The following is a 21,842-nucleotide window of genomic DNA, read 5'->3' as shown; positions in this document are numbered from 1 at the left end:
TTGGAAGACACGGGATTTCAGCTGCGCCTTGTAGGATAAGACAGGAGGAGAAAAGTGGTTCCAAATTGCAAAAATGAAGGCCCAGAAGCAAAAACAAATATGTATTAATGAATCACAGCTATAACTATGGTGGACTACAAGAATCATAGGCCTTTCAAGATAATCAAAGTAGTTTAGTTTATGTCCTCTAGAGAGTGAGAAGCAAGATTCTCAGCAGAATCATGTCAAAGGGGTTAAATTAATATGATGATTGGGTGTGAGATTTAGGGAGTGACTGAAACTAGGGAAATTGACTTCATCCAAAGATGAAAAAACCAGAAGAAAATGACAGAAGTACAAACAGAAGAATTAAAATTTGGTAATTATTTCTCAATTACCCATGCTTCCAAGAAAACATGCTCTACTGATTCTTTTTCCCTTCAGTCCATCCTGAGTAAGTATCCTGAGTAAGTCTTTTTGCCTGAAGACCTGCATGCAGCTATCAATTTCATCAATTGATTTGGCACTCATTAATTGCCTCTTCACAGGTGATTTTTTTCCAACATAAAACCAATTGAATAGCGTCTCTGTCCTTAAGGCCGTTATAATTTGAGAAGGTCTTGAAGGCTTTAAGAGGCAGAAAATCCAATTAAGAATTTTCTTTTACATATTCATGTGACAAGTTTTACTGAGGAGTATGTGAAGTCTGACTAAAGACTTTCTCACTGTTGTACTCAAAAGGCCTCTCTCCACTCTGAATTCTCTGGTGTTCAGTGACATCCGAGTTAAGCTTAAGCATTTTCTCACATCTTTTAAGCTTTTTTGGTTTCATTTCTGTATGGGTTCTCTGATGTTCAGTAAGTAACACAGATTGATTGAAAGCTTTTCCACATGTATTACATTCATAGGATCTTTCTCCTGTGTGAATTCTCTGATGCCGAATGAGATTGGAGCTCTGACTGAAGGCTTTGCCACATTCTCTACATTCATAAGGATTCTCTCCATGATGTATTCTTTGATGTCTAACAACATTTGAGCTATGGATGAAAGTTTTCCCACATTCATTACATTCATAAGGTTTCTCTCCAGTATGAATTCTCTGGTGCTTAATAGCATCAGAGCTCTGACTGAATGTTTTTCCACATTCGTTACACTCATAAGGTTTTTCTCCGGTGTGAATTCTCTGGTGACGTATAAGGTTAGAACTCTGGCTGAAAGCTTTGCCACATTCTTTACATTCATAAGGTTTCTCTCCATTATGAATTCTTTGATGTCTAACTACATGTGAGCTGTGAATAAAAGTCTTCCCACAGTCACTACATTCGTAGGGTTTCTCTCCAGAATGGATTCTATGATGTTTGATAACATCTGAGCTCTGGCTGAAGGTCTTCCCACATTCCTCACATTCATACGGTTTTTCTCCAGTATGAATTCTCTGGTGTTTAATAACATCTGAATGGCATTTGAAGCTTTTCCCACACAGCTCACATTTATGGGGCCTTGTTTCTTTGGCACTTCTCTTTTGTTTAACAAAATTTGAATTCTGAGTGAAGTTCTTTCCAGATATATTCTGTTCATGGTCTCCCTTCCCTCTGGGGGTTTTCCTAGGCAAGGAATCTTTCTGCCTCTCTGAATTGTCCTCAGTCTTACAAGATTCCTGCAATTCTGGTCCCTGAAGGACATCCAAGAATCCTGAAGATGGCAGTTCTGTGTGATAAAATACTACTTCCTTGGGAAACTCTTGCTTTGGGGTCCATTTTTCCCTCTCAGCATTGACCTCATAGCCTAAAACAAAACAAGACACAAATATGCCATCTAATTTCTGAAGGTAAAAATAACACTATTAGAAAAGATACCATGAAGGTTAAAAGTTTTAAAATATATAAAGCCCTAAAGGTGTCAGCATTACTACTAAGTTTTTCTCCTATTAAAATATTAACTCCCAATGGCAAAACACCATCTTTTTGCCTTTTACTTAGCTGATTGATTAAATAAAAGTAGAGACTGATTTAAAAAAAAAAGAAGAATCTGAATTTGTAACCAGATTTCTTGGCTCTCTTGATTCCATCACTCTTTCCTCCGAAATCTTCAAAAATCTTTTCCCAAAATTGGATTATATACCAAACCATGCCAGTTTTTCTATCACAACTTTAGGTTAATGGGGTAAAACTAGACCATAGATTTAGAGCAACAGGAACAATAAGTTATCTTATCTGGAGGTAGAACCTCCAGAGTTCTAGTCATTTCCACCCCCAACAACCAATTCCATTTAGTTTTGTAAAATAATCCTGTGCAGAGCCACGATCCAAACATGAACCTTATCCCAAATTTCAGTGATCATCTGCGGGGTCAATTTTGCCTCCTTTAATTAAGACTTCTAATTCCTTTTATTTCCCCCCCCTAAACTTTGGGTGTCTGTGAATAAAGACCTTGGAGGCTAGGGTTTTTACTCACTCATTTTCTTGGTTTTATTTCTATCAACTTCCGAGTATCTCAGTTGCAATTCTAATTCATTTTTGTAGCTATTTTCTATTACTAATTTGGGGAGCAGATATTCTCCTTTCTCTTTTTTAAATTTATAGTTCTTTTAATTCTATTTACAAGATACTAAATAAACCCATATTTGTCAGCCTTTGTTAGTTGTACTTCATTCTTGTCCAGGAATCTGGCATCTTTGTGTTTTAAGACATGATCCAGATGTCCAAATTTCAGTCTCAAATACCATTTTCTTAGCCAGCTATTCCCTATTCAGATTTATTTCTTCTGTATCTCTTGCTTTCAGTTAGCAAAAATGAAGAAAGTACAACCTTATGATCCTCAGAGCTTATAGATTTTAGAAACATTTGCAGTATTTTCAATGTTCCTTTTGGCACTATCATTCACATGCACATGAATCACTAAAAAGGAATGGTGGTCAACCATTTTCATAATGTTGGATTTTTTGACCCTGCAACCTCCACTAGTACGCTTTAATACTTTAAGGACATTTCTGGGAGGAGAAAAGACCTATCTGTACAAAAATATTCCTCAAACGACTGCAATAGCAAAAAATTAAAATTGCTAAGTCCAGAGATTTGAGAAATGCTTGGGAAAATATGGCATATATAATTGATAAGACTTGTACTGAGAGAAATTACAACTATAAAGCATTCAAAGAAATACAGAAGGAACCACACGAGGTAAGATGTGAAGGAATAAAACTGCCCAGAAAGTCCCACAAGTACAGTTTTAAGCTTTTAATGTTAAGACTGAGCTAACACTTTGGGGGACACACTGACTACAATCATGTAACATTAAATAGCAATTTAATTCAACTCAAGTAAGTACCTGTGTGCCAGGAATTAGTAGAAGACACTAAGGAAAAAAAAACAAAGAAATAATTCCTATTTCAAAGAGCCATATTTTACTACAGGGAGACAACTGTACATAGATAACATACAAAATGTATAGAAAGTAAATGATTTCTGCTACTACTTTTAAGTTGCCTAATCTTTCTAAGCTGAATTCTTCAGCTGTAGAATGAGGGCTGGACTAGATAACTTATTGTTCCTGCTTGCTCTAAATCTATGGTCTTACAAATACCAAGCCATTTGGGGACAGGATTGCTAACAATCAGAGGAATCAGAAAGTTTCCTGTGGAAGGCACTTGAGCTGAGCCTTGAACAGAACCAGGGGTTCCAGCAGAGAACCGTGTTGTTTGGTTTTTGTTGTTTTTTAACAGGATCCCTTTTTAGAAATAATCTAGGGGATGAGAAGGAGTGAAGTGGCCTGGACAGAAAGCCTAGTAGCTACAGAAAAGCCTCTGAGAATCTGCCCCAAGTCTAGGAAGGGATTATCACCTCGTGGGAGGTATGGTGATCTGAAGTCCAAATAGAAGTGCCAAAGAGAGGAAGAAGTTCTTCCACAGCCCAGTCCGGGTAGATCATTTCAGGCTTAGAGCCTAGAAACATGGGAGAGCTTTTGCCTTTGGAAATATTTTTTTTTCCTATCCTAACATGAGATAACAGTAACAACCAGCATTCCTCTGGTTTTCCATTTGGTAATCCTATCCAAAAAAAGGAATAGTGTGACATGAACAAGTCACTAGTTCAAAGTTAGTTGGAATCAAGCCTGTTCCTTGTAACTACCTTTTTTTTTGGGGGGGGGGCTGGGGCAATTGGGATTAAGTGACTTGCCCAGGGTCACGCAGCTAAGAAGTGTCAAGTGTCTGAGGCCAGATTTGAACTCAAGTCCTCCTGATTTCAGGACTGGTGCTCTATCCACCAAACCAACTAGCTGCCTCTCTTTCTTCATTTTTTAAGATGGGCACAAAATAATACCTTTTAAAATTTTACCAAGAATTAACGTTGAGCTAGTTCACTCACCTATAATTTACAAATTCTCTCACTCTTCTCTTTTTTTTGAAAATCTGAAGAACATTTTCCCATCTCTCTTCAGAGAGGTATTGCCTGTAGTCTGATAACTTTCAGATATCACTGACCACAGTCACATCCACCATTTCTTTTCTTAGTGACATAAAGTACATTTGGGTCAAGTGACTTATTCTGAGTATCAACCATTTTTGTTCAGCTGCTTCCAGAACAAAAGTTACTCTCTTTGGCAGTGAAAACAAGCAAAGAATGTGGCTGAAATAAGGTACTGGAGGAATCTGAAGTCTAAGTCAACATGACTAGAAATTTTCAAGGATGATAACAAGGCAAAAACAGGAGAAAAGATGATAGATGGTACCAGTGAAACTATAGGGAAGGTGGTCCCAACTCACTAAATAGACCTCAAAAGAACAAAGGTCACTGAGGAATTAGCATCTCTCATGTTGGTCCCATTAGAATTGTGAGGAGGGGCTACATGGGAAGAAGTGGCAAGGTCTTCAGATTTGTGAGGGGCCAAAAAGGCCACCACCTAAATAAGAAGACCCTCTAATATTCCTGATAAGTAACCATCCAGCCTCTCCTTAAAAACTTGAGAAAGATAGAGGAAGGGGAGAAGGAGAGAGAGAAAAAAAAGAGGAGAAGGAGGAGAAGGAGGAAGAAGAAGAATCAGGTTGGAGTAGCCCTGAGGGAGAATTAGAAGTGAACGGGTATAAAAGAATGTAGTATGATACAAGCTTGGTTCTTAAAATATCTGATGGACTGATGGGGAGTTATTGGAGGTGGACATGACTAAAGGGAATAGATTTCAGCTTAAGTTTCTTAAAGATAACATCAGTCAAAAAGTGGAATTGTCTGCCTTGAAAAAGTCTTCAGAGACTAAATAGCTTCCTTTTGAGGGGAGCATATAGACTTTTAACAAATATCTTAGAAATCATCTAGCCAACCCCTCGTTTTAGAGAAAGATCAATGGTTTGTACTTAGAACCTCATCTTTATGGGATAATCTATCAGCATCTTCCAAGTCCTTCACAACCTGAAGTGAGGCAGAGAAAAGTCCAGCAATGGCAGAGAAGTAGAAAGCTGGACCTGTGAAATCATGTCTGATTTTTTTGTCTTCCATTTCAAACCAGTGAGACCCTTAGTTGGCTTGTTGTGGAGAGGGCTCTAAGGTCAGCACTTCTCCCTGCCAGTGATTAAACCTTCTTAGAACCTCACACATCTTGTCACTGTCATGGCTCTTGAAAGGGAGCTGTCAGTCTTTCCCCCAGTAACCCCTCTAACTTTCTGGACCAAAGTACCCCTCCCTAGCCACTACTCCCTTAGTGTGTTAGTTTCCCATCTTTGCTGGCGGGGACTCTGCATTTAGATTTGTATTCCAATCTTAGTACATTGTCTGACACAGAGAAAACAAGCATAAATGCTTTTTCATTCATTCTGAGAGGACACTGACTATCATTCTAACAAACTAGTGAGTACCATGTTGATGATGATGGAAGTGAAGATGAGCCTGGCAGTTTGGGGGTCCTGATTGTTCTCCAGGCGAGGAGGAGATGGCAGGTGGAACAGGAGGTGACTTGCTTGGTGGACGCAGCGCTGCCATCTCCAAGGAAACTTCTTGTTGCCGTGCACAGATAGGACTAGACAAAAAGAAAGATTGTTCTGGTAAAATGATAAAGGGAGAACATAAGGACATAATGATGGAAGTTTAAGCTCCAAGGAAGTGTTCCCCCCCCAAAAAAAAATCCTATGGTTTGAATCCCAATTCTGAACAACTTTGAGATGCACCAAATGATCATGGAGATCCCTTTAGCTTGAAATCCTATGGTAGGAAGCTTGGAAACATCCCCAAAGACCCCATATATGAACACAGTCTCATCTATTTCATGGAGTTAAAAGCTTAAGAAAAAAGGAAATCAATATAGCCTAAGAACTAGATACTTGGCTGAACTATCAGATTTTAGCACCAGTGTTGAAATTTCCAGCGCAAATCTGATACCATAACTCGTTTAGGAAATTATCAGCATTGATTCAATGGTTTTGTATTAATAGCTTCCCTTCAGCTTGGGCACAGGAAGAACACTCACTGGCCTTTCCCACATTTCAGGGTTCAAGGACAGTTGAACTCTATCCCTGGGAGTTAGAATCAGTCTGTTCTGCTAAGAGATAGACAGGCACTTAAGTCCAGTTGCACACGTGGGACCCTCTGGGAATTCCAGGTGTACCAAAACCTGGCTTGGGTTTTTTTGGGGTTTTGGTCTTTCCCATACCAATAAGACCCTCAGTTGGTTTGTCTTTGGGAAATGGCCCTTAGACCCATTTCTCTCTCCAGTGATTAAACCTTTAAGGCTTAAAACCTGTCTTCACAGCACTTCATAGATCTCATCACCAAGACACAATGGGATTCACAGGGAAATAGCTTGGAGTCAGTTTGTTGGACTAGCGGATACTGCAAATACATGTAAATAGGGATGGTAGCATTTAAAGGCAGACACTAGTTAACTTCGTAAGTTCTCTACTTAACCAACAGTAGACAGAGGGAAACATTTTGTACTGCACTCATTTGCTTTGCTTTTTGGGGGAGTTTGGGGCCACTCTGGGCCTAGCAGTAAGAAGCCAAGGAGCTCAAACTAGGATACTCAGCCCTCTTGAAAATAAATACAAAAGGAATAAATAGATTTTAAAGAATCAAAGCTGGAAGGGACTTAAGAGGAATGCCCTTCCGGCTTCCCTAACAGAGAATCTTCCAGTTTTCACTTGTTTTTTTCTTGTGACTAATCAATTTTTCTTTTCAGCAACCCCTGGGCTGGACAGCCCACCTGGATATACACACACATATAATTTAATGGAGATGGTCTCTGTCCTTGAGTTTATATTCCAATGGAAAACTATACCTAGAGGAAGGTGGTGGTGGTCAAGGGCATTGAGACCTGGGAAATCAAAGGGTGACCAATGGAGTTAACAGTCCCTTTCTCAATGACAAGTATCTTCTTGGTGTAAATGGAATAGATGCCCCACACACATTCTAAGTTTCTACTCTGCTGAATAATCAGCCCTGGGAATAAAGAAAACTGAAAAGAGCTCTCCGTGGTCCCTTTTTGGTGAGTCCGCCTCAGGTCTTTCCCGAGCATCGCCCTATTTAGGGGCAGAGACACGACCAGAAGGGACTACAAGGTTATCTGTTACCAGCTAAGCCGCCACGGAAGCCCAGTTCAGGCTGCGCGCCGGGGCGCGGGGCGTCCCTCTCCTCCCAGCCTGGCAGAGCGCCCGGGAAAACTACCTCTAGACCGCTTTTGAAAGCTGTCGGGACACCCGGACTTCCTGGGACAAGGAACTGGGAGAGATCTGAAAACCATCCCCCAGGTCTGGCCCAGAGGCGACTCTAACTCGGGAGCCCAGCCCTGGTTTGCTCCCCGCCAGGTGAGGCCGTCCCAGGTGAGGGAGGACCCCGCGCTCCGCAGCTCCGTGAGGGGCCCGAACCATCCCGAATTCTGCCGCGTCTGCGGGTGAGAGGAGGTGTGTCCGTGGCAGCGCCCCCCGGCTCCCTCCTCCCCCCGCCCCTGCCCCGGCGCGGACACCACCGGCCCCCGCCCCTCCCGAGGAAGGAGGTCCCTGCATCTCTCGGGCCCCATCCCCAGATCGCTGGGATGCCCAAGCTCGGGCCGCCGCTGTTCAGGAAGGTCCCGGAGCTCCATCCATCCCGCCGCCAGGCGAGGGGGCGGTCCCTCGGCTCCCTCCTCCCCCTACCCCGGCGCGGACACCACCGGCCCCCGCCCCTCCCGAGGAAGGAGGTCCCTGCATCTCTCGGGCCCCATCCCCAGATCGCTGGGATGCCCAAGCTCGGGCCGCCGCTGTTCAGGAAGGTCCCGGAGCTGCACCCATCCCGCCGCCAGGTGAGGGGCGGTCCCCAGGGCCGAAGGAAGCCCCTGCCACCTGCCTCCGGGTCGGGCCGGCGCTGCCCGCCTCTTGTCCCGACCCCAGATGAGGGAGGCCCCCCGCTCCCGGTTCCTAGGTGAGGAGGGAGGCGGGGCCGCCTGGTCTCCCGAGGGAAGGAGGCTCCAGCGTTCTGTCCGGCTCCCTTCCCCCGCTGCGTGACGGGCAGCTCCCCGCCTCAAAGGGCCCCGGGACACAGCCGGAGGCGGACTCTGGGGACACGCACCGGGCTGCCGTGGGCAGGGGCTCCCCCACACCAGATCAGGGGCTCTCCGGCCGGGCCGCGGATCCCGAGGGGCCGCACACTGACCGAGCATCCACAGGCCCCGCGCCTGAGCCGAACCCCCGGCCGGAAGCAGGCCCACCCCCCTCGGGGGACCCGCCAAGCCCAGGGTCCCCCTTTCTCCCCTCAACACTTCCGGGGGCTTCCCAGGAACGGCGGGAGGCTCTTTTGTTAGGTTTCAGCCTGGGGAAGAAAGGGGAGGGGCGGAGAGGGAGGTCCTTGGGAAGGAACAAAGAACTATGGCCGAGGAGAGAGGACCGAGAAGGCGGGTCGTCCTGGCCGAAAGCCTTGGAGGGGAAGGAGATGGAGAAGAGACCCGCAGGGTTCCGAGGGAAGGACGAGGGACGGGAGACGCTTTGGAGGAGGCAGGAAACGCCACAATTACTGTTTACATTTTACAGAAAAGGAAACTGAGGTCAGGGAAAGGATGTGCCCGAAATCACACAACTAGACTCTGGGACAAAGTCTGGCTCCCAGGGGGAGAAAGCTCAGTTTTCCTTTACATCATTTCTGTAAGCATGGCTTTTGATGCAAAATTATTGGAGGCCGAAGACCTGCAACAGACTCCTCTGTACTTGTCCCAGGATGTAGTGCGACCCTTGTTATTTCTGTAACCTTGCTCTGGGTCCAATCCCCCCAATGTCCCTCTCTTTGGCTCTTTATTTAATCCATATAAATCTTTACACTGAAAAATTTCAAAATATAATTTTGCCTATTACTCAAATATAGTTTGTCTCAAATTCCATTCACATATCTGACAGTGCATATCAAGTATCCTCCTGTGTAACAAGTAAAACAGTTCATATATACTATGACTGCTGTGGGGGAGAGGGGTCTGACAGCCATATTCCATTTCACAGAAGATCTGGACCCTTTGGAGCCCATAAACAAGGCAGAAAATATATAAAAGTGCTCTGGAAGCCATAAGCAAAGCAGTTCTATCTTATTCTGGCGAGTCCAGCCTTCCCCTGATTCTCCACCAAATCATAGCTGGTTTGGACTTCTCTCAAGGAAAACAAACTTGGGATGGGTTGGGAGCAATCCTTCCCCAGCTGCCGTCCCTGCGCCAGGTCCCTTTAGCTGTGCAGCCACATACATGACCCTCTTTTCTCTGAGAAACTGGTACTGCCTGGAGACTTTGGTTCTCTCTCTACAAGTCTAGAATCTCACACTTGGGGTTACCAGAGGGGCACCTCCAAGGCCGGCATTACCAGGAAATTTCTTCTCACGTCTAGGAGGCTAGGACTCAGGAACTCAACAACTGTCCAAAATTCTCTCCCTTCTTTCCATAGGAGACACTTCCTCCACTTGGATTGTGAGGTTTTCGTTGCCACAACTGCCACATGGTTGATAGCTTATGGACTTGCCTCTCCAATACTGATACCAGGAATTCTGAAGGGATTTGGATGATCATGTCCATGACACTCATGGGTGCTTGTCCCAAGAAAGTCATTAATGGAGGCAAAGCTTTCCACACCTTCATCTCCCACCTCCCAGAGCTTAGATTTGCTTCCAGCTTTCTTGCATTCTCAAAAGTATCACAGAAAAGGTCAAAGGGGTAGAAAGGGATCAACTTCCCCTTCTTCCTAAGGCTGATCCCTTTACAGGCCAAGCACAAATACTGGAATTTGAACCAACTAATCTACTATGGGAAAAAGTTGTTGAAAATTAATCAAAAGCTATATCCTCCATCCACTAAAGGAGAGGCCATCTGGCACGGTCACATAGAGAAATAGTCACAGCAGCATTTTTTTTTTTTTTTTTTTTTTTTTGTAGTAGCAAAGAACTAGAAACAAAGTAAGCCTGTGGCTGTCATTATTTTGGTGTATATGGGATCCTTTTTTGTTTTTCACGTCCTCCTTGAGAAGGCTGAATACTACGGACACTTCCACTACTTTCCTTTCTTTTAAACTCTGTTATCTGGCTCTCACCTTATCCTTCAACTGAAACTGTTCTCTCCACAATTATTAATGGTCACTTAATCACCAAATCAAATGGCCATTCTTGATTCTCTTCTTACCTCTCTGCAGCCTCCATAACTCACTTCTTTTTTATTGAAGTTTTTTTTACCTTTAAAACATGCAAGGATAATTTTTCAACATTGACCCTTGAAAACCCTTGTGTTCCCATTTTCCTTCCTTCCCCCCACCCCTCCTCTAGATGACATGCAAGCCAATATATGCATATATTCACCTACTTTGTGAATATGACCTACCATTTCCAGGTTTTTGTCACTGCTCTCATTGTTTTCCTTCTGACTGCTCCTTCCCAATCTACTTTGCTAGAACTTCCTCCAAAGTGTGAACATTAACTTGTGTCCCACAAGGCTCTTCCCCCTTTACTGTATTTCACTTGAATCTCACCATATGTCTGCTGGGCATCTTGAACTGTTTCATAAACATCTTTAAGTTAAAGTACTCCAAACTTGATGTAAATTGTGTTCCCTTTAACCTTTGGGGGCCCTGAAACTGTCCCTTTTAATCTATAAAAGAAGGGTGATTGGGGGTCTCAAGCTCTCCCCTGGGAAAAGCATACCTTTACAGACAACACCCTCCCCAAGTTAAGTGGTATCCAAGCCTCAGGAGACTAATAAGACAACTCTGAACCCCGAATCTTCTCAGACATCCTAACAGACGATGGTGATGGGTAAAGAAATTCTCTTTTCAGTGTAATCCACCTTTACTATGTTCCTTGCCCACTAAGAGTCTGTCTTCCTAGCAAGCTGGCTTCTCAGTGCCAAAAAATCCCTTTTGCCACACAGATTTTGGGTTTGTGAATTCTTTCACATAGGACCTATGCCTCCAACCAGAGGGGATCTCCCACTTCATCAATTAGTTCTCTGACCTCATCAAACTGAAATCAATTCCCTGGCCCCCTCCCAACTCTTCCCTGTTCCTAACTTTCCTGTGACTGTTGAGGGCACTATCATCCTCCCAGTCACCTCATTTGCAACTTAAGTGTCATGCTTGATTCCTTGAGCTCTCTCACATATAGTCAGTTATACCTTTGAGCCTTCTCACAGGGCTTCATCTCTTCTCTGACTACTACCCAGGTGGGCCCTCATCACCTCCTGCCTGGACAACTGCAAATCTATTGACTGGTCTCCCAGCTTCCTTTCAACTGTCAAAAGTAAGAAATATGACTGCTGTGACATCCCCATTTTCAATTAATGTTGGTGGCTCCCTTTAGTTTCTAGGATCAAATATAACATCTTCTGTCTGACTTTTAAGGCCCTTTTTAATTTGGTGATGGAGTGAACGGAGTTGGACCTGGAAGCAGGTTTGGACATTCCTAGCCATGTGATCACAGGAAAGTCAGTTGTTTGCCTTAATTTCCTTAGTTGTAAAATTCAGATTCAGTTGCCAACTCAGGGTGGTTGGGAGGATCAAGTGAGATAACATTTATAAAGTGCTTAGCATAGTGCCCAGCACACAGGAGGTGCTATCTACAGGCTAGTTGACTGTCACTAACTTAGTAGTGGGATCTCCAATTCAAAGGTTATAAACATTTTAGTCACTTTCTAAGCATAATTCCAAACTGCTTTCTACAATTGATTGAATTATATAATAGTTCAATCGACATCGATTATTCCCATCTTTTAACCTCATCACCAATTTGCTAAGTGTAAGAATCCTCACTGTTGTTTTGACTTGCATTTCCTTTATTATTGATTTGGGTACAATCTCACATGCTTATTCATTTGGGAACTATTTTATGCTTTTTTTTTTTCTGATTAGTTACATAGGATGACTCAATGAAGGGGAGAAATTGTATTCAGAAGTGAAGAGAATATAGAAATATTTTTTTAAAGATTATAAAACCTCTTCTCCCCAAAAGCTCAGATTGATTAGACAATTGTCTTGATGACATTCCCCTTCCCCCTATTTAAAAATGTAATCCATAAAGTCATTTCCAGTCATTCCTGCTGGGTACACCCTAAGGCTCCAGGGCCTTTTCCATTAGACTTTCAACTTAAATCTTCCACATATTGTCTTTTCCATCACAGTAGGGGCTCCTTGAGAACAGGAACTATTCTTTTGTCTCCACAGTTCTCAGCAGTGTTTTGTAAGCACTTAATGCTTTATTCATTCACTCTCATTTCAACCTCCCTTTTTCCACTAAAATCTCCCTTGTGACAAAGAAGAATAGGCAAAAATCTACTGAAATAGTTCCTGGGCCTGACAAAACTATAAAGCTCCCTCTCCACTAGAGAAGGAAATAAAGATTCATTATTTGTCTTTAAAGACAAAGAATGATTGATTGCTCAGCAGCCTTTTAAAGTTCTTTCTTTCCCTATACTTTTAACTCACTCATAGCTTGGACCCTCCAAACACAAAGGCAGGGAGAATGGTAGTATTTTCTTTGATTCATCATGTCCCTGAAGAGAATGAATTCTGTATGACCTGAGTGAGCCTTGTAAAATTATGTAAAATCACAAAAAAAAGCTCCTTTGAGCTACAAACACAAATAGTTTTGCATCCTCTCAGAGCAAGATAAGCTTTCTTGAGGGAAGTCACAATCCCAGGCAAGATTTCACATTTCCTTGAAACTTCCCTTAGAGGAATACATAAAATAGGTCTTCAAAAAATGGCTTTTTGCAGATCACTTCTTTCTTGAGAATGATATGCTGCCAAGAGAATTACTCTTGGTGTCTCTTTAACAATAAAGCTTTTTACCATAGCCTTTGGAGGAACACTATCCAAGCCTGCCTAACCTCTTCATTAATACCCTCATCATCTCCACACAGAATTACTCTAGGAAATCTCCAAATATGTTTTAAGTCTGGGTTTTTGCAGATGTGAACAACAAGGTCCCTAGGTCTCCATAAGCAGTAAAGGAAATAAAATTCATACTGGGTAAAAGACAGTGTATTTATCTGACAGAAAATGCAAGTGGTACAAAAATTTAGAAGCCATCAACAATGTATACAGATAATAACTTTTCTTAGCTTCCCTTAAAAGTTAATAAACTTGACATTCTAATGGAATCCCTGTTTTCTCACATCTTACACAATACCCCTCATATTTGTAGACGCAATCTGTTTAGATTTCCCCTGTGGAAGGTAAAAACACACTTTCACTCAACTATTATTGTCCTAATGATTCACAGTAATAATAGGAAGCAAAATCCAGGCTTTCAGTTCTACTTTATGATGGTTTTCTGATTAGTTACTGATCTTTTAATTTTATTATATGGCTCATCCTTTTCTATCTACAGGAAGTACAATATTCAGAAACTCCCCTTCCCTAAAATGTCAGATTACTAAACTCTTGAACTTGAACTACTCAGGAGGCAACCTCCAAAGCTGGAAATGACCCATAATTCTTCCCTCATCTCAAAACCTAGTTTCTGTGATCATACTGGCTAGAAAAATGTAGATCATCCTTCCACAAAGATTGGACTTCAGAAACATTGCCTGTGAATTTGCCTCTCGGGTCATGGGGGCAAACACATGTCTGCTTCTGTTGTGTGTTTCTAGAGGAAATCTTGTTATCCCTCCGATTCCTCAGCCTTTGGACGTCCACTGAACTGGGAAGCTGCCACTTCTTGGGATGAGACAGGAATCGTCAGGTAGTGCCTGAGATCCCCAAACTCTCAAATTGGGTCACTTGGATTCATCAAGCACATTCAGGTCACTATAAGCTTCTTCACAAAGGAACTTTACCTGCTCCTGGAGAGGAGAACAAGGGAGAAGTCTCCCATCTGTTAAATAAGGATATTGGACGCAATCTCTGAGAATTTTTCAGATTCTAATGTTTTAGATTGGATTCTTAGCTTCACTCCCATCTTGTTTTTCTTTGTTTTGCTTTCCAGAGTTCCTGAGTTGTGGTAAATAAAAGAGGCCTAATTAAGACTACTTGATTGCTTAATAACTTCTTCCAGTTCTCATCCTTCTCAATTCTTGTAATGCTCCTTACAACGTCCAAAAAACATCTCTTTCTTGAAAATTTTTCTTCTCTACATATCCAAGAACTCCAAGTTCTTCTTAGAAGAGTGCCAAGTAAAGGGGAACAGCCACACATTTCAAAACAATTAACGTACAAACATTTCATCAGGGAAAAAATACTAGCAACTTATGTGGGATGCTACGACAGAAACAGTGCAATAGGAATTACCTGCTTGCTAGCAATTTTTAATATACAAAGATTTCTCTAAAGTGGATAATCTATTATACAAAGCTCTCTTTCCTCCTTATTTAATAAATAGGGAGGGTTATTAAGAGGGGTATCTCTGGTATGAATTCTCTGATGTTTGGTAAGCTGGGTTCTCCGAAGAAATGTTTTCCCACATTCATTGCATTTATAGGGCTTTTCTCCTGTATGAATTTTTTGATGTTGAATAAAGCTTGACCAACCTCGGAAGGCTTTTCCGCATTCTTTACATACATAGGGCTTCTCTCCAGTGTGAATTCTCTGATGATTAATAATGTCTGAACTTCGACCAAAAGTTTTCCCACATTCATTACATTCATAAGGTTTCTCACCAGTATGAATCCTCTGATGAGTTATAAAACCTGAACATCGACTGAATGTTTTACCACATACCTTACATTCATATGGTTTTTCTCCAGTGTGAATTCTCTCATGTTCAACAAGTAACGAAAATTGATTAAAAGCTTTGCCACATTCACTACATTCATAAGGCTTCTCTCCAGTATGAATTCTTTTATGACGTATAAGATTTGAACCCTGGCTGAAGGCTTTGCCACAGTCATTGCATTTATAGGGTTTCTCTCCACTATGAATTCTCTGATGTCTAACTACATGTGAGCTGTGAATAAAAGCTTTCCCACAATCACTACATTCATAAGGTTTCTCTCCAGAATGAATCCTATGATGTTTAATAACATCTGAACTCTGGCTGAAGGTTTTCCCACATTCCCCACATTCATAGGGTTTTTCTACAGTATGAAATCTTTGATGTTTAATAACATCCGAATAACATTTGAAGCTTTTATGACAGATATTACATTTATGAAGTTGCCTTGCAGTGCTTTGTGGATATGTTTCCGGATTTGAGATGACATCGAAGTCTTTCTCCCCCTTAGGAGCTTTCTTGTCAAAAACTGTTTCAATCAAGGAATCTTTTTGTATCTCTCTACTCTCCTCACTTCTGCAAGATTCATAACATTCCAGTCCTTGGGGGATATCTTTAAGGAATCTGGTCATCACTGGATAGGATTCTCTTTCAGGAATTGTCATAGTATGGAATCCACTCTTCTCAGTACAATCTGAAAGAAAGAAGCAAAAAAAAAAAAAAAAAAAAAAAAAAATTACCACAAATGGCATGAGATTTCTGCAGAGAAAAAAATAGGCTTGGCAAAGGCCACTGGATACAACATTGAAGATAACTCATATTTACAAAATGATTTTTTGTGTAGCCAGAATGCATATACTTATTCCTACTTTGTGTATAAAGCATAAAGAGTAATTTACCTTAGTGAAATAAGCCAGATAAAATGTATAAAACAATGTAAAAGGAAAGAACAAAAAAAGAACAACAACAAAAAAAGTGGCTTTTCTGAGTTGAAACAAAGATACAAAAATGTACCTCCCTCCTTCCCTCCCTCCCTCCTTTCTTTGAGGAAGGGACTATGGATATGGAATATGTTGTCAGACTCAATGAAGTGAATTATTTTTGCTACACTGATTTTCCCTCCCCCTTTCATTGTTATGAGGGATAAACAGCCCCTTAGGTAGAGGAAGGAGAAGGGAAAGTTTTGAAAGTAAAAATGATGGTTAAAATAACTAAAGATAACACAAATTTAAAAATATATAATGACTTGCCCATGGCCATTCACCAGATTTGGAACACAATCTATATCTCCTTATTTGAAGCATAACATTCCTCCTACTATACCATGCAAGGCACTATACAAATGAAGATAATGTTATTATTAAAGTAGAATCCATTGTAATCAGGGAAGACAAAGCTCCATATCCCCAAAAAGAATGAACTATGAATTTGGGGACAAAGTCAAGAAATTAAATTAAAATTAAATCCTCTTAAACTGATCTTAGCAAAAATCAAAATAGAATAGATGAGTCAGGTGCTATCTCTCCTTCATAAAATCTTCTTTGACGTGTAACACCGCTCCTGCTCCAACTGTTATGCCACAGTTCTCTTTTATTGTCCTGGCTCAGTTTCCCTAATTATCCTGACTCAGTTTCCCTAAATTGTCCTGCCTCAGTTTCCCTAATTGTTCTGCCTCAGTTTATAATTGTTTTGCTCAATCCTACAAAACCTCACCTCCCTCTTAATCATCAGAATATTAGATGAGGATAAAAAAAATCTCATATTTTAGAATATCAGAATGCCTCTTCCCCATCCCAAGCTATCAGAATATCAGGTACCGTCTTATCAAGATGCCTCTCTCCATCTCCCAGGTGCCTGCCTCTATTATGTCATCCCCCTCTCCGGAAGCTCACCCCACCCTGTCAGAGTCCTGCTCTCAGCACCCTGACTCTGCCCCTGCCTCAGTCTACCCCGAGTCTGAGCCATGTGTGTGTATGTCATTGAGAACTCACATTGTTTGCTGGATTCTTGGAGACGATAGTCTCATTCAGCCCTGGGACCAAACCATGGATCCATTTGGTCCCAGTAAATCTCTCCCTTTCAAATAAATTATTAAATACTCTCTAATCTCTATTTTGCCTCACTTTCTCAGGCATTACACAACTAACAATCTTTCCTTCCTCAAATTAAACAGTACTTTATGCATCTTTCTCATGTTCTTTCTCCAAAAGCAGACAATCCTTTGCCCATTTTATTCAACCTTGCCATCCAAAAGTCCCAACCAAATGCTTCTTACTTAACCCTTTCAATGTGTCCTTTGGAATGTCTGTTCCATTGGTAACAAATGTTTTCATCTTAAATCTTTTCCTCCCTCATTCCTTTAATCTTCTAGAAATCACCCAAACGCCCACAAAATCCTGACTCTCCTCCTCCACACCACCTGCAATAAACTCTACTGGCTCCCTATCACCTCTAAACTCAAATACAAAATTCCAGCATTCAAAGCCTTTCATAATCTAGCCTTTTCTTATCTTTCCAGTCTTCTCACACTTCATGTATTCACTGATTCAGTGACACTGGCTTCTTGACTACTGCAAAAACAAGACACTCCATCTCTTGGCTCCCGGCATTTTCTTTAGTCATTCCTCCATGCTTGGAACACTCTCCCTCTTTATCTTCAACTAATAGTTTCTCTAGCTTCCTTTAAGTCCCAACTAGAATCTCATCTTTTACAAAAGCCTTTCCCAATCTCTCTTTACAATGCCTTTCCTCTTTTAATTTTTTTTCTATTTATCATACATAGCTTGTTTGTACATAGCTGTCTACTTATTTCTAACTTGTTTGTATATAGTTTACTTATTTCACTCTTTAGTTTATGAGTTCCCTGAGAAGCAGACTGTCTTTTGCTTCTTTTTTATAGCTTCAGAACTTAGTACAGTACCTGGCACATTGTAGGCATTTAATAACATTAAATGACTGATGATATTGCTTCCCTGGACATCCTTTGCACCCTAATTCCCCTCAGCTCACTGACTGAGAAAAGGAATTGGAATTCTTTGCCTCCCACTGCCTCTTCCAAGTTCTCCCCCTACCTCTACCACTCAAAATTTCTTCTTTGAGTTGCATACAACCCACATCTTCCATCCAATCAAAATTCTGGTAGCTAATGTTTAGAGATCTCCAGGTTACTCCTTCTCAAAGATTTCAGTTGCTGACCCAGTAACAGGGAAGTTTATAAGAGAGAAGCATTTAAGGAGAAAGAAATGGACATGTTCTGTCCATTCTGGACATGTTGAGTTTAAGAGATCTACTGGACATCCAGTGTGAGATGGTTGTAAAGCAATTAAATATATGAGACTAGAAGTCAACAGAGATGATAACATAGAATAATTAGTTTTGAGACTCATCATCACAGTGATAATTAAATTCATAGGAGGTAGATGAGATCACCATGTGAAATATAAATAGAAAAGAGGCAAAATATTGTAGTACTCTCATGATCAGAAAGCTTGATACAGTAAAGAAGACTGAGAAGGAGTGGTCTAATAGGTAGGACAAGAACTAAGAATAGTATTCTAAAAATCTAGATAAAAGAAAATGATCTACCAGTGCCAAAAGCTGCAGAAAGATTAAGAATGATAATTGAGAAAGGGCATGAATTTGGCATTTAGTTTTTTGACAAATATTAAATGTTTGCTTATTGCCTTTCCCTTGAGATTGTAAACTCCACCAGGGTGGGCATTGCCTTCTGTCTTTTTGTATATCCAGCACATAAGACAGTGACATATAGGAGAGGTTTAATAAATACTAGTTGACTACCAGAATTTGGACAAGCCATTTAACTTCCATAGGCTTTAGTTTCCTAATCTACAAAATCAAGGAGTTATACCAGATGGTGTCTGAAGTCCCTTCTGAATCTTGACTGGTGTCTTCTGGGTTTCAGTATCCCAGACTCTATGAGGGAGCTAGAGCAGATTGCTTCTGAGGATGCTTTGTAGAGGGCTGAAATGTTGCACTGAGGTCGGTTCAAGCACTTCTGGGCTAATTACTGATTGGACAATACTTTATAAGCATATGCTTGGAAAATGGTCCTTCCCACTATCCTGTGCTGGCTCAATGATTGGTGTATACAGAGGACTGTAGGAGGGACTAGGGGATGGAATAAGATGAGCCAGAGTCATTTTTTGCGATAGACGAGGAAGAAGGCAATAGCAGAGATTCTATTTCCATCCTGTTCACGTCTACCCCTAAAGACCAAGAATAAAGACTAAGGACTTTTGCTTATCCTGACTCTGGATAATTCTGGGGTGTCTGGGGTGCTAGCGCGGTCATCACAATGCTGGAAGCCCATCTTTCTGGAATTTGAGATGAAATTCGAGAGAAATATGGCATTCTCTCAATTTCCTAATCTGCCCTAAAAATAACCTTAAGCCACATTAAGATATTCCAAAATTCGACAATTAGGAAAGCAGTCCCACAGGATTCCAGAACAGGCTCAAGAATGGTTTGCTGTTTGATGTCCTGGGGTTAAGTTACTCTGTTGAGTATAGATTTATAACAAAAGAAAACTCAGTCTCAGTACTTTATGGGAAGTACAGGGTAAAAAAAGACAGATTCTGTATCACAGTCATAGACAATAGGACAGGGAGCTCTCAATATAACTAAAACATTAATAGAGAGAAAATGGGTCTTAGCTTTCTGCCAAATAGGATGGGCCTGCATAGAGAAATAGATTCATTTTATAGATAAGGCAGCAGATCCAGAAAGGATGAGTGACTTGCCCAACCAGAGTCAGGGTTTGAACCCAGATCCTCCGACTCCCATTTTCATATTCTTCTGCTCTGTCAAACAAAAGTGGGAACTGTCTGAGGGCTTGGACGTAGAAAACACTAGAATATTTGACTGATCCCAAGATAAATGATAGCTGAATATCTTTGATAACATTTTTCTGGGTCCTTATCCCTTCTTTCAGGGATGCCTGTACTTTTCATCCTTTTTGATATTTCTGCATCATTTGAACTATCAAATATTGCTCTCTTCAAACTCTGGCTTCCATGATGTTTTCATCTGATCTGAGCAGAAGCTTTAATACAATTAGTATTAAAGAAACATAACAGAACAGCTACCTCCCCCTCAACTGACCAGTGCCTCTGAGTAGTGGATGCGGGGTGGGCTACAGGGGTAGATGGGAGAGTCCCAACTCTGCAGAAGCTGGCAGTCTGGGGAGAGTCTGGCCCTAAAGTGATTTCCATCCCGCAGGGATTTTTTTTCCGCTTTCCTTAAGTTAACTCCATGGTATGCATTTTCTGATGTTGAATGGGATGAGAACTCAATCTGAAGGCATTCCCAAATTCTGTGCGCTCAAAGGGCTTCTGGCCAGTGTGAATTCTCTGATGTCCCTGCTGCCCAGTGAGGGCCTAAGCCCGGGGCTAGAGCCCTGGCGGTAGGAGGGGCTAGCCCAGGCCCGCTTCGGCCGCCCCAGGATGAGGGGTTTTTAATGGCCACACGAGCTTGCTTCCCTTTGCAATCCCATGTCTTTTATTCATGCTTCCAAAAGCGCTCCTCGGAGGGGGGAGGGCGATTCTGCGTGACGCTGCCCAGGTCCCAGAACCGCCAAGACTTCGGGTCGGAGTCTTCGCCTCCTGCAGCCTGGGATCCCAGTCCGAGAGGCGGAAGGGGCCGGGGGAGACATCATCGTGCAGCCCCTCACGAGACAGGAAAGCTGCGGGCCGCCCGGGGATCAGGCGGCGGCAGCCTCCAGGATGACGAAGATGACGAGGGCAGCCCCGGACGCCAGCCGGGGGCGTGGCCTTTATCTCCTTGAGGCCTGGGAAACTGCACGAGGCGCTTGCGTAACTGCAGGCACGGGCGGGAGCTGTCGCCGGTCCGGAAGCTAGCATTAACTTTTGCTATTCCCGGGCGTTCCTAGCCAAAGCAGCCCTTCCCGGCGCCCCGTGGCACACACAGAGCAGTCGGGCGGCGCGCTTTCATCGGGCCCCTTCCGAGCACCAAGCGCTCAGTCTGCGCCGGAGACACAAAGCTTGGGACTCCGTCGTGGCGCGCACGCGCACGCGCAGCGCGGGACAGCCCATGCCGCCTGTAATGCGCAAGCGCGCGTAGACTGCCCCGCCAGCCCTCCCGGGACGCGAACGCGCTCCCAGAGCCGAGACCCGCTCCGCCCCCCAGCCCCTCCCCTACGAGCACGCGCACGGCGGCCAGGCGGAGGCCCGAGCCGGGAAGAGCGCCCTCCGTCTCTGGCTGACGCAGCTGCAGCAGCGCGCGCGACCCCCAGAGCCCGGGGCGGTGGCCACCGCGCGGGCTTACCCGAAGCTCCGAGCGACACGCGCAGATTCCCTACGTGTTCTCAGCCCCGAGCGGTGCACACATCACACACAGCCCGAGCCGCGTTCCGGGCAGGAAGTGCTCCCCGACCTCTGGTCCGATGGTGTCCCTCGGCACTTCCGGTGACGCTCTAGGCGCTCGGGAGGGCTAGCGCTTTGTGTCCGCTGGAAGAGGAAAGGCACGGGGAAGGAGGAATCCTATGCTACGGGGCTATGCAGACATGCGCTCATTCAGGCTTCGCCTCGGATTTCAGTCCGACACAAGAGGAAACTGAGGCGGGCAGAGGCGAAGGGAACTCTGAGGGCTGCTCCGGATCAGTGGGAACTCCGACCTCCCGGGCTCCGCCCCCGGCACCTAAATACTACCTGGTCCCCTTGCCTCCCTCTTTGCTGATTTCGCCCTTGTCCCCAAACTGTCAGCTCT

At 43.0% G+C, this 21,842-nt stretch overlaps 1 protein-coding gene across 2 annotated transcripts; it reads right to left on the bottom strand.

The window, feature by feature from the left end:
• Positions 1-342: 342 nt before the first annotated feature.
• Positions 343-21,506, bottom strand: LOC100913220 (zinc finger protein OZF). 2 transcript variants are annotated; one of them, XM_031947313.1, is made up of 3 exons: positions 21,402-21,506; positions 14,812-15,792; positions 343-1,419 (listed from the first exon to the last, which is right to left on the bottom strand). In XM_031947313.1, exons 2-3 carry the CDS (start codon positions 15,761-15,763, stop codon positions 665-667), a joined length of 1,707 nt encoding a protein of 568 aa, XP_031803173.1. In that variant the 5' UTR covers positions 15,764-15,792; positions 21,402-21,506; the 3' UTR covers positions 343-664. The 2 variants fall into 2 exon arrangements, with proteins under 2 accessions (XP_031803173.1, XP_031803172.1); XM_031947312.1 differs by lacking the exons at positions 14,812-15,792; positions 21,402-21,506 and adding an exon at positions 5,825-6,331 and having other exon boundaries at positions 343-1,764.
• Positions 21,507-21,842: the final 336 nt, after the last annotated feature.

The sequence above is a fragment of the Sarcophilus harrisii genome, chromosome 1, assembly GCF_902635505.1.
Source record: "Sarcophilus harrisii chromosome 1, mSarHar1.11, whole genome shotgun sequence".
Lineage (NCBI taxonomy): Eukaryota > Metazoa > Chordata > Mammalia > Dasyuromorphia > Dasyuridae > Sarcophilus > Sarcophilus harrisii.
This window is presented reverse-complemented; position numbering and strand designations above follow the sequence as displayed.

What these genes read in the sequence shown, in the direction of transcription:
- LOC100913220 (XM_031947313.1), bottom strand. Translation starts at nt 15,763, where the DNA reads ATGACAATTCCTGAAAGAGAATCCTATCCAGTGATGACCAGATTCCTT. An exon ending in GAGAACCCAGCTTACCAAAC is followed by an intron (nt 1,420 to 14,811) that starts ATCAGAGAATTC and finishes ATGTTATTAAAC; the next exon opens with ACCAGAGAATTCATACTGGA.